Consider the following 22,548-nt stretch of genomic DNA (forward strand, 5'->3'; position numbering starts at 1 on the left):
TTAAATCCTTTCTAATGCAATGAGCAAAACAGAAAAATGCTCTTTGACATGATACAAATTAGTCACCTCGTCAGTTTAAATACTGGATGCAATCAGTAACAATTTTAAAAATTGTTAGTAAAGGAGTGAATTGAATCTCTTAAAAAATAAAATCACTAACCATTGAAAATTTCAAGTTTAGAAATTAATTTTTAATTCAGTTGTTACAGTAGTTCCTAGCAAAGAGTTAATTGCTTAAAACATTTCATGTAGCCACAAGATTTTAAATTATTATTATTATTAACAACAACAACAACAAAGGCTGTCACTAAACCCTTAAAGGAGAACCCCTCTGTTGCCAATAAGTAGTGCAGGAAAACTACTATATGCTTAATAACTGCAATTTCAACAAAGTGTTGAGTACACAAAAAAGCCCTGTTGAAAAATCGTAAACTGGCAGTTTCACATCTTTACTGCATACCATAGTCTCCTAACTGATCAAACTAGCATTATCTTCTTTATGACATTTCTGTGGCGTATTTTATACAATATATGAAACAACATTTTTGATGCATCTTTATCCACCTAATTGCATGTGAACTGGTCACCCCAACTGCCACAGTGATGGTGAGGAGGTGACAACAACACCGCACTGAACTTCATGAAATACCTGAGAGTCACTGACTTTTTTCCTCCCTAGACACACCAACCAAACCCCTAGACTTCCCTTAGCTCAGTCCAGAGGCCCAGATCAGAGTTCTGCTGGGGGAAAACTAAGATTGTGCAATACTGCTGGTCCAATACCATACTCGAAACATATTTATGACACCAGAACCACAGAAACGGTTCCATCAGTGGGGTAGTTCTTTAACTACTGCAATAAAAAATAAAGTAGCAACTGAACAAAACATGTGTATTTACTTTACTGTAAATACCATTTACTTTATAAATCTTGTTTGTGTTATTTATTTTCAGTTCTTCTTTGCAAATATGAATAAAAATGTACCAGTTCAACAAATTTCATTTCACTTGAATTTGAATATGTCAGTGGGACACCTAGGATAGTAATATTACTTATACTGATATAGTGCTTTACATAGACAGTGAGGAACAACTTCAGCCGCCACCACCCATTTATATACAGCAGCCATTTTTACTCCAGTATGCTCAAGACACATTATATATTATGTGGTGAAGGGATGAGTTAGCTAATAAAGGACAAAGGGTGATTACAAAGCTGGTCACGATGGGCAATTTAGTTTGCTCTTAACTGTAGTAGTAGTAGGGTGTTGTACCATGTTAGCCATCTTGCCTCAAGAAAGAGCCTGAGCTGCCTCAAAACCCTGCGTATTGTAATCTTTTTAGTTAGCCAATAAAAGGCGTAATTTTTCTTGACTTCTCCTTGTTTACTCTTTTAGAAAGATGCCCAGGTATCTTTCATGACCACAAGTAGTTAGGACTTTAATGCTTCATCCGAAAGATGGCACCAGTTTTTACATTACAACATCCCAATCACTACACTGGGGAATTGGGATCCACACACAGGGATGGTCTCACCAACAACTGTTCCAGATCATAATTTAGAAGCTTCTCTACGAAAAAGCAGGCAGCACCAAAGTAAAATCTAAGACCCTCCACAAACCAAAACAGAAACCTGGGCATAACTGAAGCACTTCCACAGATCACCTGGAGCATCCAGACACAGTGGGAGACCGTCCACAGACCATCAGGGGCACCCAGACACAGTGGGAGACTGTCCACGGACCATCAGGGGAACCCAGACACAGTGGGAGACCGTACACGGACCATCAGGGGCACCCAGACACAGTGGGAGACCGTCCACAGACCATCAGAGGCACCCAGACACAGTGGGAGACCGTCCACAGACAATCAGAGACACCCAGACACAGTGGGAGACCATCCACAGACCAAATGGGCATCTGGGCACAGAAGGCGTCCCTCCACGGGACATCAGAGTACCCGGGCTAAGCGGGAGTCCCTTCACTGGGTATCGGTGGATTCAGGCACAGTAAGAGCTCCTAAAACAGAGAGTCTGAGGCACCCGGACGGAGTAGGACTCCATACTGAGGCTATAAGTCGGTATTGAAGCTGAACGGATGCCCGCTCCAGCGCCTGGCATCCTAAGTGAAGCCAAATCCGCAGAAAGACTACCTGACAACGGACAAGCAGTGTAGTAACCGCTTTTTCAGCAGTCACAAAGCACTCGGTGACAGTGTCGCTCAGTTGGCTGAATTGGGGGTTGGCCTTCTACAGAAGGGACGGCTTTACTCAGAGTAAGCCGTGGACGCTCTACGGACAGCGACCCCTCCTCCGATTCTAAAAAGCTACTCTGAACGCATGTCATGTGTAGCTCCTCGACTAGTAATAAAATATCTGTGAATCAAATACACGCTGTAACCTTAGAATGAGAAAGGAAAACGGTGGCTCTCACTTACCCGTCCATTCACTGTGTTGTGTCGCGCGGCTGTGTGCGTTGGTGGGGGCGCGGCTGACGCTCTTACTTGCCTTGTTTGTCGTTTAAGCCTTCCCGCGTAGGCCTGCTGCTTTGGCGCCGCTGCCACATTAGGACAAAGCAGCGGTGTGGGCTGAGGTCAACCGGCCGCTAGAGGGAGACTAACGCGGCTGCGAGAAGCACGACGGCCTGATTCACGCAGCAGGCCTTTAGGGCTCTCAGAAAACGCAACGGCTCCCCGGAAACGGCGTGCCTCTTTTTAGTATGTTTCTCGTATTTACTTATTCAGATTATATGCATTGATCATTCATGCATTTGCATATCCCACAACACCATCGTTCTGTTGTTTCATTAAATTAGACAATCGGTAAAATACAACTGGAACGCAAACAGTTAAAATATGGTTTGTGGAGAGGTGACTTTTTGGAATTAATCCTTTAAGAGCCATGTGATATGCAAAGAAAAAATGACATTTTGAGTATTATGAATGCTTTCAAAAGTGCAAAGGTTTTAAATACATATTGTATAGACTGAATTATATGGTATAACCAGCTGTCAAAGCTACCAAAGACTGCCATACCTGCAGAGTCAGTTATCAGTCAGAATAATTTGTGTCCAACAGTAGTGTAAATCTAGTCTCTGCTACTAGAGAACCGAATTTCATTCTAACTGAGCACTCAGTCAGAACTTGTCTCTTTTCTTTACCATGCACCCATTTACTGGACTTATTTAAACCTTCTTAAGAAAGATGTGATGTTTATTATTTTATGGTCAGGTGGAGCTGGAGTGAAATCTTGACAGCGTAAGGTGTAAGTAAGGAATCATCCCTAGTTGGGATACCCGTGAATTCCAACTGAGACAAGTCATTGATTGTACAAAATTCGCACCAAGTCTCACAGTAACAGTGTATTGCATTTAAATATTTATATGGTTGTTTAGCCAACTGTGAATAAGTAGAGTGTCATGGTAGTACAATGACTAGCATTGTTATCTGCCAGATCCAGCATCCTGAGTTTGAAACCCACACTTGTTTTTTGTGTCTATGTGGAGTCTGTATGTCTTTCTCACATCTGTCATTTTTCTAGTCTTCAGGAGAAGGAGGTGTCCTTGTGACACTAGGCACAACAACCCTAGACAGAGTGCCTGCCCATTAAGTCCAATTTCTACTCTAAATTTGAGCAAATGTATTTGAGAATATTACCTTAATTCATTTTTTCAACAACTGGCCTCCTTGCAGAGCTGTTTCCAACACTGAACGTTTTGCTGCCCTATACATTTAACTTCCTGTGGACCTGACCAGGCTGAAATGTCTGTTGAAGATCGATGGGGAAAAAAGCAAGTGTCTTACAAATTTGCATTTCTCAAAAAGTTATACAAAGATTTGTTATTTAAATTGTTAAAAAGTGAAGATATGTAAAGAAAAAAAGTAATGCGGCTTAGATCAGGGATTCTTTTAGTTTTTGTGTTTGGGAATTTACATTGCTACAGGTTTTCATTCATTCCATTTACTTAAGTAGCTGTCACCACTTCCTACCTCTAACCAAACTCTAATCTTGTATGTTAAGTGTTTAACAAACTTAAGACATACGGATGTTAAGACCTTTGCTATCTGAGACCACTAGTGTTTTTTTCATTTTGATTCAGCTCTCTTAATAGTACATACCTTCAATTGTTTTTAAATGATTTATTTAGCATAACAAAATATTTTATAAAGGGACATGTTGTACATGTAAACTGTATGCTGCAGATAAAGTACCAAACTCTTTGGTAAATGTCTGTAAAAAGTAAGACAACCTATAATGTACATTTTCAATTGTTATTGAGTACACGTCAAGGATATCTGATTAATTATTTTTTTAACATTTTAATTTCTTGTAAGTTAGCCTGGTGTTTATAAGCACATTGTCATCCTGTTTCCTTATTTGTTGTACTAATCTGAAAAATGTATACATTGTAAGAAAGTATTTTATATTATTTCTATTGTAGGAATGCAGATAGATTGGACTTTGGTACTTTATTGGTGGGATTTATGTAGGATTTTTGTCAGAGACTGAAATTTTTTTGCTAAATATAATGATGAATAAAATAAAACCAAGTTTCTTTAAAAGGACTAGATATTACAATCCCTGATGATTTAGCACAGCACTTGCCTTGAGTGAAGTTGGACATGTCATCTTTGTCGGGATGGTGTTGATAATGACCACTTAGTGATGTTTCTACCAATATGACATATCATCAGTATACTCCAGCCACATAGGGTGTTTTGGCCTTTTACCACTAAACATCCTCAGCCGAGGCAAGCCCACCACAGGCTGATCAGACCTGAGCGTGTGTCCAATGGTTATTAAGTGGTCATTTGGCAGCCCATACTATTTCTTTCAGCAACATTGGCAAGTTCCTTAATGGTCTTCCGCTGGGCCTGCCCACCAATGTCCACTTTTTTCAGCAGCCTTGTAGTGGAACTGGCTACAAAGCATCCTCCCAAGGGACTGGCAGCTCAACGATGAAGATACATCAGCAGGAGTTAGACCAAAGGACCAAATCTGGGCGCAGATTGGTGGCTGCAACTTCAAATGGAAAGGTGAGTCTCTGATTTAGGTCGACACACATTTCCCAATTCCTGGCTGTACTCAGTGGGCATGAGTCAGCAGGTGAGGGCTTGGATTATTGTTTCTCTGCTTTCTAGATGAAGGGTGTTAGTTGCAGGAAGGTAGCCTGGGTATTTAAGGGGATGGCTTTGGTTGACACTTACTTGTCCTCTAGTGCTGAGACCAAGCACTTGGTTATGACACCATATCTTCCTTGCAATAAGCTATTATTACCACCCACCAGGATGTGTTAGAGGGTTGCTGCGGCCACACACTGGTGACTGGCTAGGTCCTCTCAACGCCAAAGATGTAAGTTTGTTGGTGAGGGCAGCACATTATTTGTGGCTCTAACGATGAAACTTAGCCTGTTTGTTTCCATATTCCACAGCTCACTCCATGTGATTTTACGTCGCTCTAAGCCATCTCACCTCATCCAACAGCCTTGCTGGGTTTTGGAGCCTGCTCTGGTACACCCGGCTGCTTCCTTCTGGTGCCACACCTCCTCCGCCACCAAATGTCAGTGTTCATTTGGTGTAGCCTTTTGCCATATGGGTGTTTTTAGACTTGCCCCACAGTGTCCCGGTGTCTGAGATCGGCCTTTGCTTCCGCCACTGCCAAAGCTGCATCCCATATCCTCCCTGTTGCTAGGATTGGCACAGCATTTCTTATGAAGGGATCACGGGACTCTTTGATTGTCATATCCAGTCTTGGATTGGCACATTTTTGTATACTTCCACAAAGCTTGTTATAGGTAGAGAGAGGGCTCCATTCCCATACAAGCCTATGTTGCTGAGGCATCTTGGTAGTCCAAGCCACTTCCTCACTTGTGATCTCACCATTCTCTCCACCCGTTTGATATGAGAGAGTGGGACTTCATAAATAGTAATTGGCCTCATGAGACAGGGCAGCAAACCAAATTGGAAGCACACACCTTTTGTTGAACTGAAATATCTTCCTTCACTGTTGAAATAACAATAAACAAAAGAAAATAATATTAAAATAAAATCATATAAGATATGGAAAAAGATTATCTGCTGTGACAACCCCTAACGGGAGCAGCTGATAGAAGATAAAGAAGTATAATAATAAAAACAATGGAAAACAGTTACAGCTGTAAACAGTAACCTCAGTCCTCTCACATTCCTCTAGTACTTTATGAAGTCAGATCTACTTAACATCTCCACTGCTCACAGCCAATGAGCTTTTGAATCTAGTGTTTAGGGATTTATCCTATTCCTGAATATGTGTTGTAACCAGTAGGAGGTGCCACCGAGCTCCAAACCCCAGACCCAATAATATGAAACATAATCATGGATTCAAATAATGTATTTTTAATCCACTAAACATGTTATATAATGACGCACAGCCAATAATCATACAAAACAATGAAAGTCTTTCTTCTTCAGCCTCCAGTTTAGTGTCGCTCCTTTGATACTAGACCTAGAATAGCATCTGGTGACCCGGCATGACTTCTGAGGAGTACTTCTGGGTTTTTGATAACCAGGGCAGTCCTTCCCTGATAGTGCACTCTTGCTGTGTCCAGTGACCCTGACAGCGTTGCATTTTTGGATTCCAGTTCACATGAACTCCTGCATCCCCCACACTATGCGACTCTTCAATTCCATCTTGGGAGGTAAACATTAATACTATACAAGATTATAGACTGTTATACCTGCCTTGCATTCTCCACCTTGTATTTTTAACTTGCACTGCACTTTTCTTGCTCTTTAATTAATATTCTTTTTATCAGTATGCTCCTGCTGGAGTATTTGAATTTCCCCTTGGGATTAATAAAGTATCTATCTATCTATCTATCTATCTATCTATCTATCTATCTATCTATCTATCTATCTATCTATCTATCTATCTATCTGTCTGTCTGTCTGTCTGTCTGTGTGTCCAAGGTGGGACACCTCCAGTGGATCACTGCCACTTAATGTATAGGGGATACAACAGCTGCTGGCTTCTTGGCTTCTGCTTGTCCATCCCCTGGCACCTCCTATCTTTGTATGGGGTCATGCCGTCATCCAGTTGGGATGTCCTTCTGTCCTCCATGTCACTCATAGTGGTTACTTTATTATAATTGAAACAATTACTATTGTTATGTTTCAGGTCATTAAAGAACTTAAAGTAGATAGGAATTTATAACATTAACAGAAGATAACATTTAGGAGACTCTGTGTTAGAGTGAATTAACTCTTCAAAAGTTTTTTTTTGGTGTTTAGTATCCGCAAACTATTTAGAAGAAAGTTTTGAATACATAATGTAATATATAAATTAATAATAATACTGTTCAATTTCTCAATTAATATGGTAGGCTGAATAGTACTGAGTGATGAAGAAAAATATCTAGAAATAGTAGGGGGGAGACAGGAAGAGTAAATAGTATGAAATAAACAGTAACACCTCTATGTTTCTGTTTGCACAGTAAGTACATTTTTGGTTATACTATATACTATATTTTTGGTTGCATTTGTGATGAGAAATTGCAATGGAAGTAGCATTTAGTGTTTTAGACTTCTTGACATAGAAATCTTGGGAACCAAGATAAAGATCAATTGTTGCCACAGCCCAGAGAGCAGTTAGAAAGCAAAGAAAAGATACACTGAAAAGTGCTTTTTGAAACTATAGCCCTTCTGAGATGTTATCTGTCTCAACTGTCATGTTGATTTTGACCTGCTACAGAGATTTTTCCACTCCAACTCTGTAACATTTCTAGCATTTTTACATTTCCCTTACTTGTTTATTTTATGTACTGAAATCATTAATTTGAAATCTTGAAAAAAATCCATTTAGCTCAGTTGGGAAGAGCTCATGATCCTTGTGTGTTAGAAAGGTCAAAATATTTTGCACCCAATCTTATGGTACAGTAGTTTTCCAGATCTTTTCAGACCTGGATGGTTTTCATTATAGTTTCTGTTGATGTTTTTTTTTATTTTAGTTTGCTTAATAAAGTCATCTATCCTTTACAGTAAAACACTTCTGTCATTTTTGTTAGAGCAAGTTTTTTTCTCTAAAGACGTCAGCTGCAGCTACCACATTTGTACATGGTGGAACATAAAGTACTGTAATAAAGATTTAATTCAATTTCCATGACAGTTTGCATGGACAAAATCCAGCAGTGATTAGTTCAATATTCAGAGACAATATTCAGAGAGCAGATGCTTTCTTTAACAGAGATATTATTACAGCATCTTTTATTAATGTATAGACAGACCCTAAGAGCCATTTCTTTACCCAGAAGCTGCTATTCACAGACAAATCCACCTACTGACTTTGGCATACCTACTTCTTTGGCACCTTGGGGAACATGCCTGAATTTGTGCTAGATTATTTTCCGACAGATTGTAAATATGACAGATGCCAGCAGTCAGGGTATTACCTATATATGTATTTCCTGGCTGCATCAGATGTTGGGAAGAAATCAAATTGGGATGGGGTGACAGGACACACTAACACCTGAATAATTTACAGTCACCAATTACACTATCTTACACATTGTTGGGATGTGGAGGAAAAATAGATTAATCACTGTTATCATTTCATTTCAGGAAAGAATTGATGATATTCTTCCTGATATCTTGAAGAGGAACAGTAAAACGTTTTGATTGAGTAGAAAAGACAAAGAGAGAATCAAAAGCATAGCTTAAGTCATTTTCCAAAAAAAATTAGAAAATGATCAGAGTGTCTAGTCAAAATGAAGGACAATGTTAATATGTGAGGAATCCAAAATATTCAAAGTAGAAAAGAATGTTGAGCAAGTGATTAGTTTATTTTGTATACAATACTAAGCTGCCCAGGAGTTAGTGCTGACTTGTCTTAAAGATACATGGTGCTGAAAAAAAAACATGCCACAGAATTAAAGTAACAAGAAGAAAGGTCCATTTGGCAAAGCTAACCAAGAATGACAGTACCCATGAGCCCAACAACCAAAATAACAATGCGAACAAGACGTTTACAAAGGTGATGCAGAGAAAAAAAGTCAAAACAAATACAGACATAATAGAAATTCTAAAGATCATAACAGTCTGTATGACAGTTGAAAGGTTATAACCAGAAAAAAATTGCAAAAGAGAGTAGTCAGTAGTCAAGCAGAGGTCTCATTGAGCTTTATGCAGAAACTAAATTTTAAAACCAAAATGAATCCATCAACATTGTTTATTTATATAGCACATTTTCATACAAATGATGTAGCTCAAAATGCTTTACAGGATGAAGAAAGAGAAAAAAGACAAAATATATAAAAAATAAAATTAGGCAGTACTAATTAACATAGAATAAAAGTAAGGTCAGATGGCCAGGGAGGACAGAAAAAAAAACAAAAAAAACTCCAGATGGCTGGAGAAAAAAAATAAAATCTGCAGCAGTGCGGAGGCCACAAGACCACCCAGACCTCTCTTAGGCATTCTACCTAACATAAATGACCTCAATCAGTCCTCGTGGTATTCAGGGTTCACATGGAAGAACTTGATGATGGTCATCTGGACTTCTGGCCTTTATTCCATCAATGTAGGGACATCACGGTGCTTTGATCAGGTGGTGGTGGCACAAATCGTCACCACAAACAACCGGAAAAACAACAGGAGAGAAAGTAGGGGTTAGTGCAGATTTCGGAGCCACCATGAATGGTAATGATAATTAAACGCATATACAGAATATCAGGATTCAATTAAAATTAAGTTATGAGAAAGCCATGTTAAAATAATATGTTTTTAGCAGGTTTTTAAGTGCTCCACTGCATTAGTCTGATAAATTTCTATTGGTAATTATTCCAGATTTTAGGTGCATAACAGCAGAAGGCTGCCTCACCACTTCTTTTAAGTTTAGCTCATGGAATTAAAAGCAGACACTCATTTGAAGATCTGAAGTGTAAGGTGAGAGGAATTCCGAGATATAGGATGGAGCGAGATTATTTAAGGCTTTGTAAACCATAAGCAGTATTTTAAAGTCAATTCTAAATGACACAAGTAACCAATGAAGTGACATCAAAACTGGAGAAATGTGTTTGAATTTTCTTTTCCTAGCTAAGATTCTAGCAGCTGCATTCTGCACTAGTTACAATCAATTGATATCTTTTTTGGGTAGTCCTGAGGGGAGTGCGTTACAGTAATCTAGCTGACTGAAAACAAAAGTGTGAACTAATTTCTCAACGTCTTGCAGTGTTATAAGAGGTTTAACTTTTGTTATATTTCTTAAGTGAAAAAATGCTGTCCTAGTGATCTGATTAATATGTGATTTAAAATTCAGTTCAGAGTCAATAGTTACCCCTAAATTCTTTACCTCCGCCTTGGCTTTTAATCCTAATGGATCAAGTTTATTTCTAATATCCTCATTATATCCATTTTTGCTAATCACTAAAATTTCTGTTTTCCCCTTATTTAGTTTGCTACTCTTCCATTCAGAAATACAAGTAAGACATTGTGTCAGTGAATCAAGAGAGTCGGGGTCATCAGGCACCATTGATAAATACAGTTGTGTGTCATCAGCATCGGCTATGGTAGCTCACATTATGCCCCGAAATAATCTGACCTAACAGAAGCATGTAAATCGAAAAGAGCAGCGGACCCAGGATAGAGCCTTGGGAACACCATATAGAATATCATGTGACTTTGAAGTATAATTACCACAACTAACAAAGAATTTTCTACCTGCCAGGTAGGACTCAAACCAATTTAAGACACTGCCAGAGAGGCCCACCCATTGACTAAGGCAGTTTCTAAGAATATTTTGATCAATGATATCAAATGCCACACTCAAATGTAAGAGGATGAGAACAGATAAACAGCCTCTGCATTTACCCACAAGTCATTTACTACTTTAACGAGTGCAGTCTCTGTACTGCGATTTGTTCTAAAATCCGACTGAAACTTATCAAGAATAGCATGTTTATTGAGGTGGTCATTTAGCTGCATAATAACTACATTCTCTAGGATTTTACTTAAGAAAGGCAGGTTAGAAATAGGTCTAAAATTTTCAAAAGCAGAGGAGTCAAGATTATTTTTCTTTAGCAGGGATTTAACTACAGCAGTCTTAAGACAGTCTGGGAAGACCCCCATATCTAATGATGAGTTTACTATGTCAAGAATACTACCAATTAGCACGCCTGATACTTGTTGAAAAAAATTGTTGGTATTGGGTGAAGGACACAGGTGGATGGTCTCAGTTGAGAAATTATTTTATACAAATCAGGTAAATCTATCCTGGTGAAAGAATTTAATTTGTTTAAAATGGAGTACCGGGTTTTAAGAGGATTAGTATTGGGGAGATGTACTATATTATTTCTAATATCATTCATTTTGTGATTAAAAATACACCAAAAGCCTCACTAGTTTCACTGGAATTTTTTTGGAAACATTCCACTGAGATCCTCCATGCGTGGAATTTGCATGTTCTCCCCATGTCTGCGTGGGTATCCTCCGAGTGCTCCAGTTTCCTCCCACAGCCCAAAGACATGCAAGTTAGGTGGATTGGCGATCCTAAATTGTCCCTAGTGTGTGCTTGGTGTGTGGGTGTGTGTGTGTGCCCTGTGGCGGGCTGGCGCCCTGCTCGGGGTTTGTTTCCTGCCTTGCGCCCTGTGTTGGCTGGGATTGGCTCCGGCAGACCCCTGTGGCCCTGTAGTTAGGATATAGAGGGTTCGATAATGGATGGATTCCACTGAGATCCCTGGGTTTAGCAGACAATCAATTGTAGCGAATAAGACTCTGGGATTACTAGCATTGTTACTTATAATTGTAGAGAATAAACAGCGCTTCTCAAGATGGACTATGTTGTTGTATTCTGTTATTTTAACCTTCAGTATATCATAGTGGATAATCAGTTTAGTTTTTCTCCATTTACGCTTAGTTCTCAGGCACGTTCTCTTTAGATCACACAGTCATTGAGTCTTCCATGGTACACTAGTGCTAGAGGATTTTTTAACTGTCTTTTCAGATGTGACTATGTCAGCAGCAGCTCTCACTTTAGTATTAAAATTTTCCACCTTACTATTGACATTATCCTCGCTGTTGTAGTAAGCACTACAAACGGACTGGCTGTTAAAAATGTTTGTAAACTTTGAAGCTGCTGATGAATCAAAAAAGCATTTTTTAACAATTGCTTCTCGTGAATTTTTTCTATCATTATTTCTATATTAAATAGTAAGAGAAAATGGTCTGATAAACCAATACCAACGATCTGCTTCACATCAACTTTTAGTCCTTTAGTAACCAGAAGTGTAGTGTGCATCAAAGTAAAGTTTAAAGTCCTAATAATAACTCAAATACCCTTTGATCCAAAGACTGCACACACTACTGAATATTCCACTATGTTTTATCAGAGAAGTGTAATTATATCATAAGTCACAAATCATATGACTAGTTGAAAGGGGTGATGTGTATGGAAGACTATTCATGCAAAAATTAAATGTGATCTGACATGTTAACTATGGTCAAATGCAATACATATGCAAGAGGGATGTTATTTTGACACTATTTTATTGTGTTATAGTTAAAATCATATCAACTCATTTCTTTTCATTATGGCACACAATTTTTATGGCAGTGTAAAATGCAATACGAAAGTGCATTGGATTTTAATTCATGTTCATAGGTTGCATGTAACAACTAAAAGCACAGTGGACATTTTGCATTTTGCTTAGCAGCAGCTCCATATACAGTATATTGCATTTCAATTTGTGACCACGCTTTAATGTGACAAAACTAAAAGTAATTAAATGACCAACCAGCATCAAAAGGTGGGGCAGGTTTGGAATAATGAGATGATTATGAAGGACAAGACACTTTAACACAGACTAAACACACAGGCCTCACACTGCATGAATTGAACTGCACAGTACCAATGCTAACCACTGTGAAGGCAGTAAACAAGTGAAAAAATGTTTTATATATACTGCTCAAAAAAAGAAAGGAACACTTATTCATCACATTGTAACACCAAGTCAGTCAAGTTTCAAGGATATCAATCTGTCCAGTTAGTAAGCATAGTAAGCAATTGTGAATCAGCTTCACCTGCTTTGGTGCAAATAAAAGTGACAATACGTGTACTGGAGAGGCAAAAGCAAGATACCCCCCAAAAAAAGAATAGTTTTGTGGGTGGTGGCCACAGACAATTGCTCTCTCCTTATCCTTTTCTGACTGATTCTTCTCTTTTAGCATTTTTCTAGTGTCATTGTCACTGCTGGTAGCAGGAGGAGGTAACTGCAGCTGATTCAGGTTGCACAGGTAGTTCAGCTCTTAAAGGATTGGCACATCCATACATGCCACCACAAGAAGGTTTGCTGTGTCCCCCAGCACAGTCTCAAGAGAACAGAGGAGATACTAGAAGACAGGCTGTTACATGAGGAGAGCTGGACAGGGCTGTAGAAGGGCATTAGCCCAGCAGCAGGACTGGTATCTGCTACGTTGCATGAGGAGGAACAGGAGGAGCACTGCCAGAGCCCTACAAAGTGACCTTCAGCTGGCTACAGGTGTTCATGTTTCTGACCAAATTGTCAGAAACAGACTTCATGAGGATGGCATGAGGGTCCGATGTCCCCTAGCGGGACCTGTTCTCTAAGCCTGTCACCATGCAGCTCAATTGTCATTCAGCAGAGAATATCACAATTGGCAGCTCTGCCACTGGTGCACTGAGCACATGTGACAGACATGAAGTAGTCTGGAAATGCCATGGTGAATGTTATGCAGCCTGCCACATCATCCAGCATAACCGGTTTGGCAGTCGGTCACTGATGGTCTGGAGAGACATATCTTTGGACGGTTGCACAGACCTCCACATGCTGGGCAATGGTACCCTAACTGCTGTTAAGTACCATGATGAAATCCTGAGAGCCATTGTTAGATCTTACACTGATGCAACGGGCGCATGTCTGGCCTCATGTGGCCAGAGTGTGTAGGCAGTTCCTGGATGATAAAGGTATTGATGCCAATGACTGGCCCGTACATTCCCTAAGCCTGAATCCAATTGAGAACCTCTGGGATGTTATGTATTGGTGCATCTGACACTGCAAAGGAGCACCACAGACTACAGATTCTCTGATCCATGTCTGGGTGGAGATCCCCCAGGACACCATCTGCCATCTCATCAAAAGCATGCCCAGACATTGTTGGGGGTGGAAACAGGCATATGGGGGCCATACACACTACTGAGTCACATTATCACTTGCTGTAATGAAATTCACACAAGTTGGATCAGCCTGTGATTTCAATTTTTGACTTTGATTTTTGGTGTAATGTCAAATCCAGCCCTCACTGGGTTGGTGATTCTGGTTTCCATTGACCATTGTTACATCATTTGTTCTCACACAGTATTACTCAGTAAAGATTTTCCACTTGAATATTTTGCTCATTGAGATCCGATGTGTGATTTAAGTGTTCCCCTAAATTTTTTGTGCAGTTTTATATATACATTATATGCACATACACTCAGGAGATATTTCTATCCAAACTGAATTGTAAAGCAGAACTCTTAAAGCTCTGTGGTGGGCTGGGACTCTGCCCAGGATTTGTTCCTGCCTTGTGCCCTGTGTTGGCTGGGATTGGCTCCAGCAGACCCCCTATGACCCTGTGTTAGGATATAGCAGGTTGGAAGATGACTGACTGACTGACTGACTGACTTTTAAAGCTGAAACCAAAAAACTGATGGAAGCTTCAGTAGACAGAACTATATTTCCCATCAGGAAATGTGGCTTTTTAAAATTTTTAATTATTTATCCGCAATTTGTAGTCTGGAATATGGCAGTGTCCTTATCAAAATAATTCAGTACCAAAAGTGCAGATGCATTTTGAGGAATGAATTATCTTCTTCAGGCCATTATTGGTTTATAAAGTAACCAAGGAATTGATAAAAAGAGAGTACAATGCCTAATTAGTACATATTAGAAATCTTAAGGTATAAAAAATAAGCGACGATGAATTATTTACAAAGTAGGGTACCTTTTATTGATTGGAAATCATTATTATGATTTTTTTTTACATGCATAAGTAGTTTATATGGGATCAAGTTCTGATGAAATGAAGGAAAGTGTGAATATAAATATCAAACATGTAGAACAGTTGTTTGACAAGAGGCTAGATTGAGATAGTTTGGGCACTTGCAGAGGAGAGATGAGGGGTACTTCAGGAAAGGAATGGTGAGGAAGGAAACAGGAAAGCCAAAGAGGAGGTTTATGAATGTCGTGAAGGTGGACATGAAGGTAGTCAGTGTGGCAGAAAATGATGCAAAAGACAGGGATAGATGGAGACGGATGATCTGCTGTGCCAACCCCTAAATAGGAGCAGTCGAAAGAAGAAAACAGGATAAATGAGGCAGGGCTAATCTCTTACTCATAAGATTTTGTGTGAATGAAGCTATCATTAAAGCAATTTTTGTTGGAGCTTTGGTAAAACAAAATCATATATAAGAGAATATGTATAAGCGAAACCTTAGCATCATGTACATGCAACTTAAAAGATCCATATACATACTATAGCTTACAGGGACTTACCTTTAAGCAACAAAACATTACATCTAAGTCAATAGTAAGAACAATTCCAGAATGCCTCAAAGTTTTGAAATTCAAGAGTAAAATCTGAGCAGAAAGTAAGGGGTGTGAAAAACAAGAAACACTAGCTGTGCCCAATTACCCATGTATTCAATATATCAGGATTTAAACAACTTGCACAAAATGTCATGACTGGTACCACTATGGTTCTCAAAATGCAGATGCCACCATCTGCTTTAGATGTTCAGTAATCAGTCAGTGTTCACAAAGTGAGGATATTCTATTAAGTGTACGTTTTTTTGGAAAAAGTACTCCACTTTATTTGTTCCAACTACCTATTTTTCCTGAAGTACCTAATTTAAGCCAGGCCAGCTTGTCTTTGTGCCAGATAATGGGCAAAACTGGTCTAGGAAATGTGTAGAGGTCTTTCATTAGTAGTTCAGATGCTCTTTTTTAGATACACAGTTTACACTAGTCACCAACCTGCAGGGAAATACCTGGGGGTTGGTGGCAGAATTGGCACTCCGGCCACCATAAAAAACCTCACACTGGTTCCACTCCATCTGAACTAGTGTGGTGCTGAGGTATCACCCGTTGCATAGCTGCACTCGGGTCCTAATCTGGATCCTGAGTTGGTTTGTTTTGTGGTGGGTGTGGCAATGCGCTGTATCAATGTGTGTGCTAACTGTTTAGGGAATTTCTTCTTCGAACTTGAACAGCTTTTTAAACTATGAATTTACTCAGCCCTTGAGACAATTAGTTAAGTATTGCCTCTTGCAAACTCATAAAATTTTAAAAATGTGGTTTTATTATATACAGTTGAGTTAAGACATGTGTTATATGCTACTTGGAAGTGTCAAGGATGGCCTGAAGATGAACTTGCTCGCAATGCAACAAAAGATATGAGCTCTGCCGTCATTTCAGTCCCTGAGGCACAAAAACATAGCTGAGCATCTTAAACACTTGTTTTTTATTGAATCTCCCTGCCCTGCTGCAGGGATAAAAGCATTAGCTGTAAACATTGGTGTCAGTATGTTCTACACACGAGGCCCAGTTAAATGAATTCTGTGCCTCCAAAGGGCCTACAAATGAAATGCCAGTATGCAATTAAATAGATTGTCGCCAGTGGTACAATAAATCAGACAATATTGCATTAAATCTCAATTTCCGAAGAGCCAAAATAGGCTGCTCAACAAAGCTCTCCATCTGTCATTTGCATAAAAATGATCATATCATCTTAGAAGAAAAAAACATTTATTCAAGATTATTAAATTTATTTGCTTAGTGCCAAACCACAAACTTCTAACAGAAGTAAAACTGCTGAACAAAAAGTTATTTTCAAGTATGTGCAAAGAAAATAACACATTCTCAGCCACCAAATGTGGTCTAATGAATAAATCATCTTTCTCCATACTCATTGGTAGGTTCCTGGTTCAAATTTATAAATAACAAAACTAACATTAGTCCTCACTTGATGGAGGTGAATACGGTATGAACACCAGTTATGAGCAAAAGACTGAACAGTGATGGGGTATTGCCAAGTGGGACGCATAAAAGGTTCTGGTTAGTAACTTGATCATTTCTTTATTTCTTTAAAAATGGCTGAGAGCTTCAAATGAAGTATGCTACACACTTGCATTCCCATCTAGAGTACTTTTATTTAAAACAATTTTTTCCAGATAAGGAAGTTGCAGCACCACAGACAGAAAAATCTTTCTCTGTGGTAAAAATATCAGACAGCCTTGGTGTCACAATCACTCCTAATCCATTAACAGCTGTGTTTGGTGGGCTTCCAGGTGGGCTTAAGTTGGAGAAGGACAAACAAATCGTAATTGCCTTTACCTCACTACATATACTTACCCTGATCAACTGGAAGAAATCCCAACCCATCACTTTTAAGTCAGTGGGTAACTGGTTTTTCTATACTATCTGAAATTGGAAAAAAATCTAATTCTCGTTCAGAGGATCTGTTCAGAACTTTTTCAAAATATGGCAGGATCTAACCAGTAACATTTTAGACTAGTGAGAAAAAAGAAAATAGATTTTAACACTGCTGAAACAGAACAGAGGCTTGTCTGCTAGAATGGAAAAAGGAAAAAGAAAGGGCTGAGATTGTGACTGAACTTGTCATACATGGAAAACATTTGTACAGACCCTGGTACTGTTAGGCAACATGTTAAATTACTGTTAGCATAAGATGAGCTTGCAATACTTTGGGAATGTGAAACTATACTGCTAAGTTCTGTGAGTACTCTGGCTTTCCTCCATTGTCCCAAAAGGTTTTCACACACAAGTGCATGGGAGGCAGTCAGAGTAGTTTCATGCTGGACCAGGGGGTGGCAGAGTGCACTAACCCTTTCTCTTTTTCTCCAGCAGACCAGTTATGGAAAATTCCGTTTGGCCCCAATAAAGTCATTTCTGGGTCCGGGTCCAATGACCTCACTTCCGGTTCAGGCACTGATGATGTCACTTCCGCTTTCAGCCATGATGACCTCATTTCCTCTGCCAGACTTTAAAATCACCATTTTGTCCCACATACATCAGTTCTATCTTGAACTCAGTTTTGAAAATCAGTTTCTTTACTTTATTCTGCGACCAACCTACAATATATGTGGTGGCTACCCCAAACATTTCTGTGGGTTTTGGTCCTTTATTCTGACAAGGTGTACAGGTTAGGTTCACTGTCATGACCAAATTAGACCTGTGTGTGGGTGTGGGTATGTATGTATTTTTAGTCTGCAATGGACTGGTACCCTTTCCAGGGATAGCTCCTTTCTGGTGGGGGGTGATCTTACTGTCTTGTATGCATGTTATCATCCAGTTGACACTTGGAACAACCACCAGAGGGCGAACTGGAGATGAATGCCAGCATTCTTTATTTTTGAGCACCAACGCGCCCCTGTTGCTTTTGAAATTAAATAAAGTCGGCTGGTTCCAAGCAACAAATGGATGATAACATACATACAAGACTGCAAGTCATGCACATTAGTGAGCCTTCATTGTTTGTTAATTTATTTTTATTTTTAAAGTTGAAGTTTTTTTAAATTATATTTTTCTCAAACAATTACCAAAACAAACCACTTTATTTTTCTCCCGTGCAATGCTGGGTATTTCTGCTAGTTTGAAATAAGTTACTAATACATGTAATCCAAGTGGAGGATATGATTTTAAAGTCTTGGTGTAATCATTCTCTTTATGCTGTGGTTATTAACTGATCTAGATTTTGCTACAGGAGAAAATATATAATATTCCCCAGTATAAATATTCTGGGTAGCAGTTACAGAATAACAGGTGGGATTAACAACAGCCTACAATTTAAAAATCACAAGACTGCAGCCTGGATGGTACTCTGATCAGTAAGTCCAGCAATTTTATTGACATTTTTCGGGATGAAACCCTCTCCAGTTAGACTGAAGAAAATTTCTCCTGAAAAATGCAGGCCTTTCCAAAAATCATCCCAATTATTAACAAAGGTTTCTAATAAGCATTTAAGGGAAAACAATCTGCCATTGACCAAATCCCCTCTATGTAATCTTGGAAAGGGACAAAACACAATTAAGTTCCAAATGAAGAATATAAAGTTCCTTTCTAATACCACAAATTGATGCAAAATGATATTATAATTGCTGACATGTAGCGATTAGATTGACACTTCATCATCGGCCAGAAAGTCCAATTCAGCCTCAATATTGGTTACACTCACTATTTAAAGGCAATTTACCATAGTTTAACTACATCACACACTACAGAGTTGGCAATTATGAGTACAGTACTCTGTTTTCTCAGCCTTGTGCTACTGAGTGCCGAGCATTTCTTCTGGGTCTGAATTGGTGACTTGGGCGCCAAGTGACTAAATTGTATTACTCACCTATGTGGCCGATTAGGTGTTGCTGATTTTGACCATGCATAGACGAAAGTGGGGCATAGACAGACTGAAGCCAAATCAGAAATTTTCGGTTTGTCCATTCGCTATCAGGAGCCATGTCTTCCATTACCACATACTTTTCCCAGCACCTCTAAGTTAACTGTACATTTTCAGCAGGTGAAACGACCTTTACTGTTGGCCAGAAATCCAAAGCTGTTCATGCTGCAGAACACTCAACATATAAATGTCCCCTTGTCATGCAGAGAATGGATTGAACTTACATTTAGTTCATCTATATCTGTCATTTTTTGGTAAATTCAGAAATGTCACTTTTGGTGGGGAGTTCAACTGGTTTGCTTCTAGACATTCGCACGCAGGCTTTCACTTCTGGCTGTATGATTGACTTCACGCCACTGGTTTGTTTTCTTAGTTGGGAGTTTGCTTTAATTCCAAATGGATTTTATTTTTTTGCTTTTCATTCAGCTTTGATTAGTTTTCTGTCCTTGTTAAGTTATCCAAATGCTGCTTCTGCAAAACATCCATTTGTCTCTGTACGCACCTACAATGAATCCTGAAAGTATTCACAGTGCATCACTTTTCCCACATTTTGTTATGTTACAGCCTTATTCCAAAATGGATTAAATTCATTTTTTCCTCAGAATTCTGAACACAACACCCCATAACGACAACATGAAAAAAGTTTACCTGAGGTTTTTGCAAATTTATTAAAAATAAAAAAACTGAGAAAGCACATGTACTGTACATAAGTATTCACAGCCTTTGCCATGAAGCTCAAAATGGAGCTCAGGTGCATCCTGTTTCCCCTGATCATCCTTGAGATGTTTCTGCAGCTTAATTGGAGTCCACCTGTGGTAAATTCAGTTGATTGGACATGATTTGGAAAGGCACACACCTGTCTATATAAGGTCCCACAGTTGACAGTTCATGTCAGAGCACAAACAAAGCATGAAGTCAAAGGAATTGTCTATAGACCTCTGAGACAGGATTGTCTCTAGGCACAAATCTGGGGAAGGTTACAGACAAATTTCTGCTGCTTTGAATGTCAAAATGAGCACAGTGGCCTTCATCATCCGTATGTGGAAGAAGTTTGAAACCACCAGGACTCTTCCTAGAGCTGGCCGGCCATCTAAAGTGAGCAATCGGGGGAGAAGGGCCTTAGTCAGGGAGGTGACCAAGAACCCGATGGTCGCTCTGTCAGAGCTCCAGAGGTCCTTTGTGGAGAGAGGAGAACCTTCCAGAAGGACAACCATCTCTGCAGAAATCCACCAATCAGGCCTATATGGTAGAGTGGCCAGACGGAAGCCACTCCTTAGTAAAAGGCACATGGCAGCCCGCCTGGAGTTTGCCAAAAGGCACCTGAAGACCAGACCAGACAAAATTCTCTGGTCTGATGAGACAAAGATTGAACTCTTTGGTGTGAATGCCAGGCATCACATTTGGAGGAAACCAGGCACCGCTTATCACCAGGCCAATACCATCACTACAGTGAAGTATAGTGGTGGCAGCATCATGCTATGGGGATGTTTTTCAGCAGCAGGAACTGGGAGACTAGTCAGGATAAAGGAAAAGATGACTGCAGCAATGTACAGAGACATCCTGGATGAAAACCTACTCCAGAGTGCTCTTGACCTCAGACTGGGGCAACGGTTCATCTTTCAGCAGGACAACGACCCTAAGCACACAGCCAAGATATCAAAGGAGTGGCTTCAGGACAACTCTGTGAATGTCCTTGAGTGGCCCAGCCAGAGCCCAGACTTGAATCCGATTGAATATCTCTGGAGAGATCTTAAAATGGCTGTTCACCGACGCTTCCCATCCAACCTGATGGAGCTTGAGAGGTGCTGCAAAGAGGAATGGGTGAAACTGGCCAAGGATAGGTGTGCCAAGCTTGTGGCATCATATTCAAAAAGACTTGAGGCTGTAATTGCTAACAAAGGTGCATCGACAAAGTATTGAGCAAAGGTTGTGAAAAAAATTATTTTTAATAAATTTGCAAAAACCTCAAGTAAACTTTTTTCACACTGTCATTATGGGGTGTTCTGTGTAGAATTCTGAGGAAAAAAAATAATTTAATCCATTTTGGAATAAGGCTGTAACATAACAAAATGTGGAAAAAGAAATAATGATATATGATAGTACTTTTTCACTCTTATGATCCTTGATTTTCTGTTTTGAATTAAACATCACTGTGCTCATGTTAAGGTAACTGGCAATTTTGACATGACACCATCTGAGAGAATACGGTTGAGTGTAAGAAAGGGCACAGTGAAGGACTGCTACTTTATACAAGCTTATTTTGTGTTCATGGACAGGTACTGTTTCACAGAAACTAAGACCTTAAATTAGTAAGTTAAGAAAATCAGTGGATATCTGGGTAAATTAAAATATTTGGTTGCAAATGTAGTGCATTTTATGTGATGATAATTATTTTGAAATGTTCCCTGTGTGACTATTGTGTTATGTTAGTGTGCTGCATACAGATTTGTGTATACTGGTTAACTTGGTAATGTCTTCTGTATGATAATCCAATTAAGAAGAAAGCCCACCTTTGATTTTTATGTTGTCAGCTGTTATTATCATAGAAACTGTAATGACATATTGTAATGGTATATTTTCCTTTTTAATGTTATGGTACCAAAGGTTCTTTGTGTGTAACAACTGTATCAAGGTCATGGCCAATGGTGTTTTAAAATTCTTAGTTGTTTATTTCAGAGGCTTTGGTGATTGTTCTACAAGTTGGTTCTGACTTCATTCTTAAGGGCTAGTACCTGCTAGGCACCCAATGCTGCCGTGATAGAATGCACCTCCTCAAAATAATTGTGAATTAGAATTAGTAAAAAACAAATACACAGACCTGTGAAGATGCTCATTTTTTGGTGGGACATTGATCTGTCAAGAAAAAAAGAATGAAATCCAATTCTACATGGGAAAAAGAAATCCCCCGGTAAAGTATACATTTCAAATTCAGAACACTAAATGGTTACAGCAGTGAGCAACTGCTAAATTAAGAATTTAGTTTGACGCTGAATATTTTCTAGAAAATGTGTTAACCACATAAATTTGGTAAACTGTATCACACCATAAAGTTTTACTGGTTTAATTTTTCCTAAACAGCATCATCTTTATAAAAACAGGCTTGTGTAAA

The 22,548-nt window shown here is 39.2% G+C and overlaps 1 protein-coding gene and 1 long non-coding RNA gene across 5 annotated transcripts in view; one reads left to right on the forward strand and one right to left on the reverse strand.

Moving 5' to 3' along the window:
• Positions 1–2,699, reverse strand: part of cep63 (centrosomal protein 63) — a 67,490-nt gene extending 64,791 nt beyond the window's left edge. Inside the window, exon 1 of one of the 2 annotated variants that reach the window (XM_039744145.1) lies at positions 2,436–2,699. In XM_039744145.1, coding sequence (XP_039600079.1) covers positions 2,436–2,443 — 8 coding nt within the window. In that variant the 5' untranslated portion in view covers positions 2,444–2,699. The remainder of the gene's footprint in view (positions 1–2,435) is intronic. The other variant, XM_039744144.1, reaches the window with a different exon arrangement.
• Positions 2,632–22,548, forward strand: part of LOC120523141 — a 57,631-nt gene continuing 37,714 nt past the window's right edge. For 2 of the 3 annotated variants that reach the window (XR_005632561.1, XR_005632560.1), the window contains exons 1-2: positions 2,913–5,033; positions 6,447–6,673. This is a non-coding gene — a long non-coding RNA (uncharacterized LOC120523141). Of the gene's footprint in view, positions 2,715–2,912; positions 5,034–6,446; positions 6,674–22,548 lie in introns of those variants that run through there. The other variant, XR_005632562.1, reaches the window with a different exon arrangement.

This window comes from Polypterus senegalus, chromosome 2, assembly GCF_016835505.1.
Source record: "Polypterus senegalus isolate Bchr_013 chromosome 2, ASM1683550v1, whole genome shotgun sequence".
NCBI classification, from domain to species: domain Eukaryota; kingdom Metazoa; phylum Chordata; class Cladistia; order Polypteriformes; family Polypteridae; genus Polypterus; species Polypterus senegalus.